The 17,124-nt window shown below is 40.5% G+C and overlaps 2 protein-coding genes across 3 annotated transcripts in view; one reads left to right on the forward strand and one right to left on the reverse strand.

Annotated features, from left to right (window-relative positions):
• Positions 1 to 14,663, forward strand: part of LOC129775322 (NGFI-A-binding protein homolog) — a 50,269-nt gene extending 35,606 nt beyond the window's left edge. Inside the window, exons 2-7 of one of the 2 annotated variants that reach the window (XM_055779937.1) lie at positions 6,523 to 6,624; positions 6,687 to 7,485; positions 7,551 to 7,644; positions 13,463 to 13,557; positions 13,744 to 13,816; positions 13,877 to 14,663. In XM_055779937.1, coding sequence (XP_055635912.1) covers positions 6,523 to 6,624; positions 6,687 to 7,485; positions 7,551 to 7,644; positions 13,463 to 13,557; positions 13,744 to 13,816; positions 13,877 to 14,098 — 1,385 coding nt within the window. In that variant the 3' untranslated portion in view covers positions 14,099 to 14,663. The remainder of the gene's footprint in view (positions 1 to 6,522; positions 6,625 to 6,686; positions 7,486 to 7,550; positions 7,645 to 13,462; positions 13,558 to 13,743; positions 13,817 to 13,876) is intronic. The other variant, XM_055779938.1, reaches the window with a different exon arrangement.
• Positions 14,664 to 14,747: 84 nt separating this feature from the next.
• Positions 14,748 to 17,124, reverse strand: part of LOC129773885 (uncharacterized) — a 47,343-nt gene continuing 44,966 nt past the window's right edge. Inside the window, exons 6-10 of the mRNA XM_055777545.1 lie at positions 16,104 to 16,475; positions 15,601 to 16,045; positions 15,457 to 15,532; positions 15,296 to 15,380; positions 14,748 to 15,240 (exon numbers count right to left, since the gene is read on the reverse strand). Coding sequence (XP_055633520.1) covers positions 14,798 to 15,240; positions 15,296 to 15,380; positions 15,457 to 15,532; positions 15,601 to 16,045; positions 16,104 to 16,475 — 1,421 coding nt within the window. The 3' untranslated portion in view covers positions 14,748 to 14,797. The remainder of the gene's footprint in view (positions 15,241 to 15,295; positions 15,381 to 15,456; positions 15,533 to 15,600; positions 16,046 to 16,103; positions 16,476 to 17,124) is intronic.

The raw sequence follows: 17,124 nt of genomic DNA on the forward strand, positions 1-17,124 counted from the left end.
GTATATAAATTACAATATAAATATAGGAGGAGTACGACAATTTGTATGAAAATTGGTAGAACGACTTTATGGTGGTATTTTCACTAAAATGATACACCCGCGCGCGAGTTTCGTGCCTAAACTGAGGACACAGTCATCACTCACCAACGAGAAATGATACGCTTTTCCCTTTCACCGGCGATTATATAAAGAGTCAGTGGGAGAAATCTTGGTGCGAGTGAGTCACACTCTCCTACACTTTCTTCACTCTTGGGAGTTCGAGTATGCGAAAACCTGTGGCCAGCACTGAAGCGCGCTAATCCGCACACTGCCACAATGAGGAGTACACTGAAGAGCACACTCAAAAGTAAGCTCAAGAGTGCAATCTTATTCGATATATAATTCACGCGCATGTTTCACCTCGGTTCACTTTTTTCAGCGAACCAGAGCGCTAATTGATATAATATTTGAAACCCACTTCTGTTCTTTTACCTGTGCTCATCCGCCAGAGTGCACAGTAAAAAAACATCAGAGTGTACTCTCAAGTGAATTTCTCCGCTACACTATAGAGAATTTGTGCGCTCTTTTTCCACACTCTAGCGCGACCGATTGTTGAGTGAAAAAAAACTGATCTTCCATTATCTTGCGCTCGCACATATCTAGAACTATGGTGATTATAGACCAAAGAGGAGCGCTCTCGTTGACGATGACGGAGCAGGTGAGTGAATTTAAGTTTCTCTTCGCTACACAGAGGATATCGATATCACCGCTCAGCACAAACAGCACCTGTTGTATCGCAAAGAAGTGCATTCCAGTGTTTACAGCTGTAAAACCGGTAAAATCTTCAAAATTTAGCGTAAAGAAAAAACTGTCCGTTTCCGACAAAAAATCCCAGTTACAGTCCGATATCCCAGAAGTAATAAAACGACCACGATGTTCTGTTCCGTGCGTGCTTCAGAATTTCAAGTAAACTCTTTAGAAACAACTTCCGGTGGAGAACGCAAGACAAAGCTGACAGACCGTCACCATCGCATAATTCTGCAAGAAATCAAACTAGCTTCCAGAATAAAGCAAGAAACTTTGGTATTTCACTTCACTCGCGGAGCAGAATAAAAACTTTATTATGGAAGCTGCCTCTCTTTTCAGCTCCCATTTGATAACCCGAGTCGATAAAATATGAGGACATGACTTAAAATCTCTTCTAGTAACAAACTATAGTCACGCCATTCGACTTCGGGAACACCGTGACTTGAGCTACATCATTCGCCGCGCAGAATAAAGTGGATTTAGTCATTTTTGTGGCTGTGTTCTATTGTTTACTTTCATCTCGCAGCGGTATATTTGTTCCACCAGTGTTTCTTTTTTCAAAATATGTGGGGTTTTAACAGAACAACGCTGAAAAATTGTGCACAAAAGGAGTACAGAACCTAGAGTGTCACTAAGAAAGCTAGCGTAAATAGAAGCCGTTAGTATGGAAGCCGTGTGAATAGCGATAAGGAAGTTCTGTGAGGAAAGACCGGAAACCAAAACTGAAAAAAAAGGACCTACCAGCCCTCGTTTGAATAATCGCATAATGTGTTGCATATAGCAAAAGCCGGGATGTGGCAAAAAAGATTTGTACGTCGAAATGAAACATTTTTCGCGCAAAAGAACGTTTGAATCTGTGATCCTACAGGGAGCAGAAGTAGCCAAAACGAAATTCATAACAAGAAGCATCAACAGGCCCAGAGTATGAAAGCTGTACGATACGATGTTCACAATTTTGAAGTGCATAGCAATGGACGACGAAACATACGTGAAATTCGACTATAAATCCTTGCCAGGGCCCAACACCAATTCAAGTCGAAAAATTCAGTAAAAATGCGATTTCTACCCATAATTCGTAGCCACAAGCATTCTGTTGTCTTCTGGCTAGATTTTTCGTCTGGCCATTACGCGAAATCAAAATTCGATCCGAAGGACATCTTGCAGTCTCTTGCGTGCCGATCGAACTAATAATTTGTTCGAAAGCGTTCATCGTACATTCTTGAACCAGTCCTTTACTTTGTATTCCACTTCTATTAAGGAGTGTATTTAAAAGTAGTCTTAAACTTCCAAACATCAAAATAAAACTGAAAACGTTCAGAAAGTGTTTACAAAAGTGAATTTTATTAAAGAATATTAAATTTACATAGCAATGAAATGAAAAAATAAGCTTATTGTTGATTTCTAAAAAATGATCGAACCATAGATTTAACTTCATTCATCAAATTCTGCACAGTAGCCTTTGTGCATTTTCTGGACGCTACAGACCAATTCTTCTTGAACTCTGACATATCATTAGACACTGTACTTTCCTTCTTGAAATTGGCCTTGACAATTGCCCAGTAACGTTCAATTGGCCGCAGTCGGGGATGTCTTCTTCAAACATTTTGAAAAAAGTTGACGATCACATGCCAATCGTGCAAATGGCTTGCCAAACGAGTACTTCTTGGCCAACATTTTCCATCGCAACATTTTCCAACAGTCGTATCCGCTAATGGTACACTCTCTCCAATCGTTTTGGTGTAAAATTGAGGTCCCGGCAGCGTTCTGGAATCTTCTTTAACGTATGTTTCGTCATCCATGAGAATGCATTGGTTGGGATTGTTCAAAATACGCTTTCGAGCACGTGTTTTAGCGCGATCTTGCTGCTCCGGTATTTGTTTGGCCACTTCTTGTTTTTTATAGGTCTTTAGATCATTTATCTGTTTAATCCGCTGAATCATCCCAACATTGGTTTTGAACTTCTTGGTCAAATCACGAATAGACGCAGAATGCGTTCAAACACTGATGGTCCGTTATTCTCGTTCAGGATAGTTTCGCGACGCGATTGTAAACAAGTGAACCTATTCTGACAACAAATGCTTAATGTGGTTATATACGCTCTTAGTGTGGTTCAGTGGAAGTTCGAAAATTTCGTTCAATCTTCAGCATTTCCTGGAGGAGTTCGGCCTTGTTTGGAAACCGGTTGTCATCAATTTAAAAGAAATCTAAATCTTCACCCTTATTCTAGGACCCGATCGTATCAGAGTTAATCGAATGGAATTCAGTTTTTCATTCTGAATTTCTTTCGGATTCAATCAAATCGAGTCGTGCAAATGTGGTAACCTTACCACGCAATTTGACATTGGCGACATTAAACTGGGTATTCCATTTCTGTGAAGCGAAAATAAAAATTCACGTTTAAAATAATAATGTCAAATATGTATTATATGTAATAGAGTGATACATTTCCTGCAAGTGTTGATGAATCAAAAATGGACAAAAATTTTGTCTGACAGTAATTTCCGTCAAACACTACGGTTTTTTTTTTATACATAGTTGAGTAAGAGCCAGCTCTACGTCTTCTAAGCATTCAAAAACATCAAGTTATAATTTTTTTTTGGGCCTACTAATCTGAAAAGAAATAAGTTCATCAATACGGATGAATTATTTTGACGTTTGTTTTGTACCAAGGCAGTTTTTAGTTTACAGGGAAAAACACAAAATATAAAAAAAAAATATTTATTGGGAGCTAAAAATCAATTCTTGTCACTTATTTTTTAAAGATTACTTCATATGAAGTCCAATTTTGAGTTACTTTTTGTAGCATATCGGCTCGCATTTCACCGATAACAAGTGTGATGTTGCTGGTTTTCGGTATAAACATTTGACACCCCCACAAAAATAGTCCAACAGCGTCAAATCGCACGATCTAGACGGCCAATTCAATGGTTCAAAACGAGAGATGAATTGCTCACCAAATTCATTGCGCAATAAGTCCATCGTTTCGTGTGCTGCGTGACATGCGGCACCATCTAATTGAAACCAAATGGCAACCAGATTTAGCTCGTGTATTTTCGAGAGTAAAAAGTTGGAAATAATTGCACCATAGCGATCACTTTTGACAGTAACGTTATTCTCATCTTCTTTTTGAATAAGTATGGACCAATGATTTGTTCGGCTATTTTTTCGGGAAGAACTAGCAGCTCTTGTAATGCTTGTGGCTGCCAATCGGATCAAATACGGCAATATTGATTATTAACGTATTCGTTCAACAAAAAGTCTGCTCCATCGATAAGTGTATTTAAAAGTAGTTTAGTGTTTAGTGTTTTAGTGTTTCGATATAACAAGAAAAACAACAACATATTTTTACAGAACATTAATTTTGATAATTAATTCAATGATTTGTGAGTTGTTGTCCAATGAAACGAGCAATAAAACTACACATTTTTAATTTTGACATATGGCAAAAATCAAGCGCGTTCTGTCAAAAACAATGCACTGAGAAAAACCAAACTGATTATACAATGCAAAAAACGATTTCGATCGAGTCGTGAAGTCCGATCGGATTCCGGAATAAGGGTGCTTATATTGCACAGTCAGCTTAGAATGCTAACGACAAAAAATATCATGAAATTTGAATTTGAATGATAACACATACGATTGGATATTGAAAGCGTTATCTTTTTGTTCATGTAGTATGTGTGATGTTTTGTTTTCATAGCATGAAGCAATAAGGATGTAAGTTTTGCTGATTGATGCAGTTCGAAGCAGTTGTCGAAGATAGTTTCCGCCCAAAAACACTTTTCGTATCAGCGAACCAATGCATTGTGTAATAGCAAGTGTGTACTACTGCTCTTTCTCTGGTACTACTTGACTTACCAAATACACTGGATTCTTTACGCGTTACTCTCGAAATTACGCGTTTTTTTTTACGCGATTCTCTCGAAATTACGTGCTATTTGGCACTGCCCACCGTCGCTTCGTTGGGAAAGAAAGAGAAATAAAGAAATTTGTCAATAGCGTGTGAGAGTGTGGTTGTGACAAGCGCGCGCCTGTGATGGGGCAATCCTTTTTTACGCGATTCTCTTGAAATTAAGCAATTTGCTCGAACTGAGGCGATTTTTTTTGCGCGTACGCATCAGTCGCGTAAAAAAAGCGTTCAGTGAACTAAGTACCGTTATCTATCATCCATAGAAGTCCCATATTAACTAGTGAACAGGTTCATTGGACATTAAAATTCGATAAGGAAAAGTGTAAACTGATACATGGTTGAATAAAGTGTAAGATTGGTGAGATTCTTCGCTGTTGTGGCTGAGAGCAGACAAACGACCGCGAAGGGTTGAAATGCACACATTTCATACATTCTGCAACATTTTAAGAGTAGGTCTTATGACTATTTATGGATTAGGAAACCGATCAACTTTATCAGCTACTTTACGCGAGCTAAGTGGACATGGTTACAAAAATATTTGCAAAAACAGAGAATCTCGCGTAATTTTTGAAAAGAACCTATCTGCTTCTCTTCATTGACTAACACTTTCAATAACCACGGCCTTGTAGACATATTTTGAGCCAGTTTGGTAATATAGTTTGATAAACGAGGCTCTCTTTACAATCCTGATCGTCGAACACATCAGGAAGTGCTTTTACCGCGAAGTTATTAACGAAAGAGAATGTTGAAGAAGAGAATCGATCAATGTAAAAAAGTTTCTTTCAAAGGTTCAGATATTTTTTTTAGAAAACAAGCTATTATATAACAATAATAAAACAGGACACATTGATATTTTCATGTTGACGATTTTGAAGTTGTTTGTTCTGATACGTCATAAACGTAGTTTATGTATCCACACTTACAAAGTTTCAATATCGCTTGAGGTGGATGAATCCCGTCACTCATGCTCAATTTCAAAGTTCGGTCATTTTAAATAATACAATGTACCATCTTCTATTCGTCTTCTAAAATCACACAAAGTGCGATTGGGAGCTCCGCCGCCAAACTTCAATCCCATTCGATGATAGCTCACCCCTGTCGTGTCTTCCAATTCTGTTAGGTTCTCAATAACAAATCCACGTGATCCCGGACCCTCGCAGCAATTCTTCATTCCAACAGCAGCAGCAGCACAACGGAGAGGGGTTTAAAGGAGGTGTGGTTTCGGACCCACAGACTTTTCTTCCCTCTCTCCCTCTTTGCCAAAAAAAACATTTCCAGCCTCCTCTAATAATTCGAGCACTCGCACGCATTGTGTTGGTGTTTGTTGGGAATTTGGTGTAATTTGTCTTGTGGGAAGTGCTCTCCATAGTCAAACCCTTCCCTCAACCACCACCACCACCACCAGAAACAGCAACAGCGTGCGCGGTATTCTTTTTTTTTTTGTTGCGATTCTATGAAGAAAACGCAAGAAGGAAACTGCGAAAAAGGAGATGATGTTTTTTCTCAAATTCGAAGGGTTGAACTATTTAAACTTCTTGATAAGTTATTGTAAAATTCTCTAGGGTTGTAACGGTTTCAGCAGTAGGTATCCTTTTATGTTTGAAAATAATTCCTCGTCTAGCGCAATTTTTTCCCGTTTCCTCCCTTCCATCTTGATATAAGAATACTTTTTTTCCAAAGCGGAATGGTAGAGAAAGAGAAAATAAATGGCTTGAAAACAAGACCGTTATGAATGATAAACACGCATTAAAATTCTTCCGAAGAATATTTCAAATTTAATAATTGTACATGTATTCTAATCTCGAATTTATTTATTCCCATTACAGTGGTGGAAACGTCTACTCCTTCGAACGAAGCTGAACTTCAGCTGTATAGAGTGCTACAGAGAGCAAGTTTGTTGAGTTACTATGACACATTGCTCGAGATGGGTAAGTTGAAGCATTGAATGTAACATTGAATGATTCCGATTAACCGTATTCATCCTTTTCAGGTGGTGACGATCTGCAACAACTATGTGAGGCATGCGAGGAGGAGTTTCTGGAAATAATGGCACTAGTTGGGATGGCATCAAAACCACTGCATGTGCGACGATTGCAGAAAGCACTCCAGGAATGGGTCACGAATCCAGCGGCGTTTCAAACCCCTCTCAATAATGTGGAACCACCAGCCCGCCTATCGTACAGCCCTGGGGCAGGATCGATAGCCCGCAGCGTTGGGAATTACTCAGTTGCATCCACTCCATCGTCTAGCTTCGTGAGCAATCCTTCGTCCAGTACAAATTTTCAGCCCTCCTCACTAGGACATCTTGCCACTAGTCTAAGCAGCAGCATTGGCAGCAACGTTATCAGCCCAATCGGATCGATCGGATCGACCACAACCAGTTCGCTGCAGCTGAATCCCAGCCTAACCGAAGATCAAGTTACGAAAATAATCCTAGCAGCGGAACGCCTATCTCGAACGATCCCGCGACACCTCGAGCCCCGGCAACAGAATGTCAAAAAACGTACCACGCGTGATCTTGAGCAAGTGATCGCAATGAACGAAAGCGATCCGCGCCGCATGGAGGAAATTCGGAAGTATTCCGCTATCTACGGTCGTTTTGACTGCAAACGGCGTCCGGAGAAGCCTCTGACGCTACACGAACTGTGTGTTAACGAAGCAGCGGCACAGATATGTAAATGTGTTCCAGCTTTGCTCACGCGTCGCGATGAACTCTTCCCGCTTGCCAGACAGGTCGTCAAAGAGTGTGGGTTTGGTCATTCTGCCAGTATTCGTCTCACCGGCTTCTGGTAAGCAAACATTCAATGCTCGAAACAACTTACAGACAACTAACAATATATTCTCTATCTTGCAGTCAATCCCAATCCGGTCGACACGAAGAGGTGGATGCTGCCCAGCAGATGAAGCGAGCACGTCTCTCAAGTGACACCAGTTCCGACCTCGGAAAGGTAGATACACTTTACCCAAGACGATGATCGTTCGATCCAACGCTGCTTAGAGTGCTTTTCTTTGGCGTTATTATTATGCTTTCGGTTTTCGGATTGATGAGCTCACCATGTTTTCGGCTCTCGAAATTACGCTTTCGTTTCTTCTGTTGCAGCTTTCCTCCACAACACCTACTACTATTGCCACAACAACAGCAACGCAGTATATGTGCTTATGAGCTTCCGCTTCCGCTGCTAACGGTTTGCGCAGGAACTCGCAAGTGGACCTTCCACGACGAGGCGCAAGACGCTAGACGCTTTGCATAGTTCTTCCCGCTTTGCATATAGTTCTCACGCTGCGAAATTAACATGGCTTCCGTTATGTTTCTGTTTATTCGTTGTCTTGCATAGTTACCATGATCAGCCTTTAAGTATCCTTTTATTTATTGTTATTTTATTTTATTTTTTATCTGTTTACCACATTGTTTATTTATATAGATTTTTTTTTCTTTGTTTTCGTTTTTCGTGCAGTAGTTTTATATGATTTTTAAGTAGAGTTGTGCATGAAATCACTGTCAAACTGTGTTATCGAGTTCAAACAAGCAATTCCCAAAATTGCCAGTAGATGAAAATATTAATATAAAAAGAACAATGAAAAAACTTTCTGTTTTCCAAAAAACGTTTTCAGCTTTTTGGAGAAAGAAACATTTTTCTTTTTTTCGCTATGAAACAAACTTTGTACAAACGTAATCTTTTGTGATACTAAACATTGTAAACTCAAATTCGAATTACTATTTGAGAAATTAGAAAAAAAAATCGAGCTGTAGAGCATGTGTTGTGTGCAATATTAAATTGTTGTTCCCAGTTAAGTTTATTGTTGAATATAGTTGAAGCCCGTAGCATAACAATATTCGGAGATGTACTAAGAAGTTCCCTGTTTTAGCTAATCAATTTCAATCACTCTCCGATTTTATAGAAACTCTATACATGTGGCGGTGGCCGCCAAAAATGTCATAGTCCAGTTTACAGTTTACAGGGCAAGAAATGTTTCCAGCATAGCATTGAAGCGTTTTTTTATGTATTCTTCATAATAGTACACTTTTAGCTTCATTCATTCCATCCAGTGATCTGCTTTGGCTTAGCAGATCCAAACATTGCCGTTAAGTTGTTACACATTCCCATTTTACCGACCCTAATCCGGAATCCAATCGGATTCGAAATTCGATCGGTTCTCGCGATTCAATCGAATTCGACTTTTATATTCAGTAATCCGATCGACTCATATCCAATCGACATGTGCAAATATGGCAACTTTGTCACGATTCAAAACAAACTGAGTCAAAATGAGTCATCCGTGTTTGTGAAGCAATTTACTATTTATCAGATTTTGGAATGCGTTGAAATTTGGACGTAAATCATTACTTCATATTTTTTGAATACATTAAACACGTAGTTCTGACCATTACCTTACCATTTTTCCATGAATTCCCAGAAGTACAAACTCTCTGTCAGATCGATTGAACTCAAAAAAAAACTTTATCAACTCACCACGATGCCATCTATGTATCAATACAGGAAACTTTTCAGTTACAATTAAAGACCTTCGGTTCACTCTGTCAACTCGTGGACAGAATGGCACGTGTCTGATCCGTGCGACCGCAGAAGAACGCAATTAGAATTACAACTACGCATGGCTTCGCAAACGCAAACATAGAAGCAAAACTATGTGAGGATATTTTTCACCCATAACCTTCAAACGGTGATATGATGACGGAGGAAAACATTGAGGTTACAAAATATTTCATGAATTCTACACCACATCATAGAGCAATGAGCGGATCTCTTCCCGGGCTTGCGGTCGGTTATAACGTTTCTCAATCATTCCATACTTTCAACCATCAACAAAGACTGAGCTATAACACTTATATAATTTCATAACAATTTACAAAATCCATCAATGCTAAAAAAAAATAAATGCTGCTACTTCACTACTCAAAAATTTGGTTTTCCTTCTTTAAAATGCCCACCCTATTTTTTGTATATACCAATGTTTGTCAATTGACCGTTCCACTGAATAACTCGCTTTCGTTCATTCAAATATGATCTTACAAAAGTAATTTCCACAAGTTGCATTCTTTTGTTGTTACATGCTACAAATCATGACACAAGAGAGAATGAGACAACTCTAAATCTTAATTTTGAACCAACGGTCGCAAATCCTCACTCATTTCAGTAGAAAATACAAATAAATCATCCGCCGGCTGTCACTATATCGAAAGCACTCTCTCCGTTCAGAAAGGATTACTTCTAGAAACTTGATCACCTCGTCTCATGGTAATCCTAGTCTTTCAACACCTTCGGTGAATTGCCTGAACTTTTCTTACCTCCTTTGCTCGAAGCTTCCTCCTCCGTATCTGCGCTGTCGAAGTAATAATCGATGTAGTGCTTTAGAAGCACGACGTCTGCCACTACAGTTTGAATATTCTCGAACAGTTGTCCTCGAAAGTGACTACATCCATCGTGTAAACTTCATGTACACAGTTCGCAGAAGAACAAAAAAGGAATCTCAGGGCCTGACGATCTTATAACCGTGCATTAATCTGATGGAATATTTCAATTATATTCCCTCCAAATGCCACTCTTCGTCCCTGGAAACAATTGAGTACAGTACAAAACGATGTAACCAGGTTCAGATTAATAACTAACAATGCGTGGCCTTGTGAGCATAATCCTTGGATATGTATTCTACAAAATCTGTTTTTGCAGGATATCTCCAACTTCTGGACTACTGTTCATTCGTATCTACAGGTTCCATTGCTTTGAAGCATTGCGAGATCTAATGAGCAGCTTCTTATCGAGGGTCTGTCCAATATACCGAACCTCGGGTGCCCACTCGAATTCACACCCTTGCTCCTTCACCTTCGAGGTTGGCTTCAGTCGGTCTGAATTCCGGTGCGGAAACACAATGGTTCTCGTTTTGTCAACGTTGACCCGAATTATACGTGTCTACTGGTATTCAACGTAGGATTCGATCCTTCCTCCTTTGTAGCTAATTTCCGAATCATCGGAGACTGTTTCTCCACCTGATGTCGGAACACCCGATGTGCATAAGCTATACAGCATCGGATCCAGTATGCTGTCCTGAGAGACACCAGGACATGACACTGTATGGTTCTGAGAAGGCATCAGCAACAAAGACGTGTGACGTTCTTCCATGAAGAAAGTTTTGAATCAGGCTAGCATTCTAGACGTTACCAAAGGCCGTGGCTGTGGTCTCCGAAAGATCTTTGGAACCCTTCACTTTGTCCACCTGGTGTATACAACTGTCTGGAACAATTTGCTCGCCAACGAGTGAAGCCGATTGTGTGACAACGTGACGAGCTCGTGGAGTCCTTCCCTGGCTTGTGGATAGGTACCTTTTTAGACAATTTCCAGGCGGCGAGGAATTATTCTAGTTCCAGACAGCGGTTGAAGATGTTCGCTAGGAGAACGTGTGACCCATCAAAGCCAGAAGCCTTCAGGTTGAGGGTGTTCTGGGTGGTCCGAGCGAGTTTGTTTTCCGTAACTCGCTGTTTTTTGGATTTCATGTCCTTTGGAACGGACACAATTCCCAACGACATATTATGGTTTTTGCGTCCAGGGTTTAAAACTTAAATTTTACAATTGTCGTGGAACAGTCCAGGTTCCAGGGTCTCGTCGATGCAGTCCTCCACGAACCGCTGAAATCAAAAATGAAATTAAAATTCCGCCTGTGTACTGCTGTCGTTAGTTGATGGCTTGATTCAGTTCAAACACCACCGGAGGTGGTCAATGGACAGATTGGTGAACACAGTAATGTCTCCACAGGTGAAGTCGAATTAACCTCTGGATGTCCTTTTTGAAGTGCACCAAGCACCCGTCAGAGATCTTGCACTGGGATGGGTAGTACACGACAATCATGATGATCGGTCTATCGGACTCAATGACAGATAAGCGGGAGTCGGGCAACGTCTTGAATTCGATTCCTTTGCGAATGGCTATTGCAAGGCTACCTTTGGGAGCCCCGGCTCGGTCAAGTCTGTAGATGGCATGATGAGACAGATTGAAATGAATGAATGGCTTGTAGTGCGTTTCGGCTAGTAACCCAATGTCGATTTGAATATTTTGCAGAGATTCGATGAACTCTAATTTCGTGGTCGCCAAGGAGCGGATGTTCCTATCAGGATAACTGATGGTAAATGTTGACCTGCATAAAGAGATGCATCATCTTCACCATCGTCTTTTGGAGTTAGGCGACGAGGCTTACCAGGTGCGCACTCGTCTGCTTCAACGGATCCGTACTTGGATGTGAATATTGGTGTTTTGCTCCGAGTGGGCACTGATTTGTGTCGACGAAGGGTTGATGTACTTTGTTCCGGAAGGTGGAGAAGCTGGTGGTTGGTGGAAGAAGCTGGGAAGAAGCTGGTGGATCAATTGAGGTGGCAGCCTAGGTTTGGCACCCGCTAGATTGGGTGCTCGGACCGTAACTGGTTACTCATATAATCACAATTCGTCATTATTTAATTGGGCTGTATAGAAATGCGACGAACCCTTGAGTTCAGTTCAGCTTCTCTGCAACCGATTTAACTGAGTTTGTCCCATATTTGATAGTTTACTTTTTATTCATCTTGGATTGATTTCCAACCTAATTCCGTTGGATGGTACTATGAAAAGACATGCCAGGAACCAGGAAGCTGTTCAATTTTCGCGATACGACAAACGAGTGCGTGATTTGGCAGCCACCTTCTGCTTATCATTGCGGTTCGACACAGTTTTCACCTTAACTCACTTTATTGCCTGTCAATGCTTTGAGGTATGCACGAAAGATAGCAAAAATTTTGTTTTACGAACCATACTGCTAACCGAAAGATCTACACTCCTTCGTAATATTAAGATAATTCCTCAAATCCGTTCCACTGTTCCGCTTTCCCGTCTTCTCAGCTGTTTTAATCTAGTTTCAAACGATTTCGACAAACTGTAAACAGTGTGCTTGCAATAAGCTTATAAGCTAGTTTCCTAATCTAAATTTTCATCCTAGAAGCATTTTCAACATGCTCTTTCTTAGATGCAATTTTATACCAAGATTAGTACAAAGTACAAATCTGTAAAACAGACATACATCCACCACTCTACGAAATCTTTCACACGTCGATAAATTATTTCAAGGGATATGTTTATGAGATGTTGTTACGAACAAATCGAACGTCCGATTCGTCTACACTCGATTCTCGTATTACAAAAACCGTACCGTGCCGTGCAAAACGTTATAATTTGTGCATGCTGCATACATTCGAGAAAAAAAATAATACAATAATAATGAATGATTTCGAAAAACTATACAAAAAAGGGTACAAATAAAATTTGTGAAAAGCTAAAATCGGGTGTATAGGTAATCGAAACAAATGTATGTTTAATTTATAAACTTGTTCACTAGTCGTCACAGTAGATCGGGAATTTAATGTGAAAATAAAATTCGAAATCCATACAATATGTTACAACAAATGTGACCTCTCTGTTTTATGCGTCACTGCGGGCAGTTGATGGAGCCCTGGTCCCGGGTAAATCGACTAAATATCGTCACACAATTTTGCTTCTTCAATGCACATAGGAATACGTGGAATAAGTTAAATCCTAATATTCCTAATATTCCATCACAAACACACACAAGTGCTAGATATACCGCTTCAAAAACGCTTTTGCTTCCTAACCCCGTAGAATATTTATGCATTAGAATCGCTTGTTCAGTTTGCATGAAATAAATACTGTTTCACATGTGTCCGTCAAGATCCGTTTCAATACGTTTACTACTTTCTTTAATTGCCAGGAAAACTCCGACGATAACAGGGACCTCTCGGCTGGTTCTCTATACCAGCACATGGGCGACAAACCATTCGACATGACCGAATCAAGTAAATTTTCGTGAGTATGTTTAGTGGAAAAGGGTAGTTCTTTCGCGAAATGACGCGATGAAGTTCACACCGGATGAGACTGCGAACTGCGAAAATGTTTTCATTTCCAGCAGAGTAGCTCAAGTTCCTCTAGCTTATCGCTTATCGAAATGTTCGCCGCTCACCGTACTCACGTTGTCGTATCTCTTCCTTACAGATTCACTCGATCCGAATTTGATGACACAGATTCTCGATTTAGTTTTAGCAATTCAAGTTCGTCACCAGTTCAAGTAATATCGATTTACTTTTAAGTATGATTCCACGTACATAAATCCCGTACTTACTTTCAGACTGGAAATGGAATAGACCGAGATGCGGCTCACAACGATTTCCTGGACAACCCGCGCCATTCGATGAGATCCCTGATACAGCATGACGGTTCTCTCGGAGTACAGGTTATATCATCATCCGGTGGACATATCATTGCCGTGGCTAATCCTGCCCTAGCCCTTAGTCCGGCTCTGAGTGAAACCATTACGATCAAGCGAGAAGCCACTTCACCCGACTTATAACAAACGGGTGGAAGATTTAGGTGCGATAAGGACCCCCAGTCAATTCGCAAAAAAAGAGTATAGTACAAGTTAACTAAACCTTCATCCTAATGAATGCTCAAATGATAGTGATTTAACAAAGAAATATATGCGAATAAGTACTAGTCGAACAACTTCGGAAAAGTTAAACTTTCTTTGGGAGTATGAAAATATACAAATATATAATATAAATTTAACGTAAATTTTCGACAATGGTGAATTTCCACATTGCAGCTTTCAACTTAAAGACTGTTTTGTTTATCTTTTATTCTTTTCTGTTCTGTTTGATAAATCATTTCGAGACTTTCGTTTTTAATAGACTAGCCAAGCTTTTCGTTTAGTAATTTACCTAAATTTTGTTGTAGCAGCATCAATCGCACAAAGCAATCGTAAGACTGTACGAATCCTTCCAATAAACATTTCATTCGATTTGTTATACTTTCTAGTTTCAGTTAATTTTAGAGCAATTACCGATGAAATATGTAAATAAATTATTGCACATCTGTCGCTGTGTATCATATAGTAGCTGTAATACAGTTTCCCCTTTACACGAATAACATTTTGAACTGAATAAAATGTATGTATGAATCTCTAGTTGTAGATGATTTTCGTGAATAATAACACTCTTGAGTACAACAAAGCTATAAATATCGTTTTATTACCAACAAATCACATTACCCCCTAAAATGGTTCACTAACTTTCTCCTGGATCCAATCGGCGAACTGCGCCACTCGTGTATACACACCAGGAACATCCGCTCGGGCACAACCTATTCCGTAGGACACAACGCCAACTTGGTAGTAGATTTGATCAAGACCAACACGCTCTGGCAACATCAGTGGACCTCCACTATCACCTTGGCAAGAGTCCTTCCCACCCTTTAATTCGCCAGCACACATCACCTGATCGTTGAATTGTTTTTCGCTGAAAGCCTTCCCCATTTTGGCATACAATCCGCGACATTGATCATTCGGTATGACGGTAACTTGCAGTTCTTGTAGAATGTTTGCTGATGTGCCCCCTTCCTGGGTTCGTCCCCAGCCGGCCACAAACGGAGTGTATCCCGCATGGTTTCGACTTCTCACGGGTTCATTCACAGGTACACATACTGGGCGCACCGCACCTAAAAATCAAACCCATATGGAAAATAACGCAACAGAAAAAATTATCTATCCTACGATTAAACTCGACGTCCTCATCAAGATAAAGCACCGCAATATCCGAATGTCCGTCCTTCTTGTCATACGCAGGGTGCGTCTCCATCTGTTTTGAGCAATGATTAAAAATGATCGCCATAAATGAGGCGCTTAAGCGAATGACAAATGACAGTGATACTCACCTTCACAACCTGAATATCAACATGTCTAGCTTCTGTATCAGTGGATGTATCATGCTCGCCAAGACGAACGGAGAAACTGTTTGTTCAAATCAATCATTGGTTTTTATCGGGAAAACAAAAAAAATAACTTTTGTTAAAACTTACAGATCTTTGCGAATGCAATGGGCCGCTGTCAAAATATGACGCTTGGTAATTAACGACCCCCCGCACTTAAACGAAACTTCATCGAGCGTATTTTTATACCCAATCAGTGCCATCCACGGCCAACCATGTATGAAAGCCGGACCACCTCCAACAATGCGGGTGTGTTCGACAGTACTATTGCCGCAGCCCTCGTCGGGTGTCAAGAGTCTGTACGATTCAGTGTTTTTAGGCTTCGGTGATACTTCGGGAGCAACTGGTGGCGGAGAAGGCGGTGGCGGTAGAGGTGGTGCTGGGATCACGGTCCCACCCGAGCCCTGAAGAGGACAACACACATTGGGCTGCACGTATTGACAAACTGCGTTGGAATCCTGGATAAATTTGACGAATTGAGGTTCTTTTTGGCGGAGCAGAAATTCATCCAACAGTGAGGGGCACTCGCGCAAACCTGTAGAGAACACCGTGTTTAGGAACTGCATTGCAACACGCGCAACAACAATACTTACTTATACAATTTCCTGGTCTTCTGTCCGGACCGGTGCAATCCGATCGACGAGTTGGTTGTGTTACAACAGGAGCGATGGTCGTAGTGGGTTTGGGTGTGGTAGTTGTAGTCGTCGTCGTTGTTGTAGTGGTGGTAGTTGGTACTTCAATAAACGGAGATCTAGTGGTTGGATTTTGGTTATAACGCACTCCGTCAGTACAACAAAGTACGGGATAATTTTCAGCAACACGGTTGCCACAACTCCGCTGTGATGCAACCAAGAAATCTACGGTTTGTCTCGAGCGATCATACTGATATAGCCGGACTAATGATGGGCAATAGGGTAGAGCTTGGCAAACTCCAATGGCTCTATTAGGTGTATAGCATGATTGAGCTGTGGGTACGATGAAAAAGATTACAATCAATATTTTGAAGACTAACTAGAAAACGTATTTAAAGGAAAAATTCCGTCATTTGAGTAATTATGGTTGAGACACAATTTTTTGAAGAACGTAGTCAATGTAAGCGGCATAAGTTGGAAGAGCTTGACTCGAAATATACTCAAACTTAATTTAAGTTTGCTTCACTAAATTTCTAACCGTTAACAAATTTAAGTCGATAAGTTTTGAGATGCGCAACCGCCTGCTACAATACGTCGAATGCAGATCAGTTCGTAATCGATGGCGTTCATGCTCGGTACGCTTTTTAAATTTTTCGCGCGTTGTTTGCAGCAAAACCCACCTAGAAACAGACTTTTTCAAGGCTACCACTTTTCGATAAATCGCACAACATCGTTGTGGTGCTATCATATCGTGATCTAGCAATCGACACGTTTGGACGTATTTCGCGTTCTCCATAAATGAAGAAGTAGAAAAAACGCCTTCAAAAATCATGATTTGGTGGAGAAACGAAAGTTGGCAAGCGGTTCCATTTCACTAAGTACACTTGCAAATAAAGGTTTTGAATTGTCTAGTGATTGCTTTGCGCCATGGTAGTCTGTACCGATTGTGTACCTCTGAGCATGCCTTGCTGGGTGTTCAATC

This window comes from Toxorhynchites rutilus, chromosome 3 (genome assembly GCF_029784135.1).
Source record: "Toxorhynchites rutilus septentrionalis strain SRP chromosome 3, ASM2978413v1, whole genome shotgun sequence".
Lineage (NCBI taxonomy): Eukaryota > Metazoa > Arthropoda > Insecta > Diptera > Culicidae > Toxorhynchites > Toxorhynchites rutilus.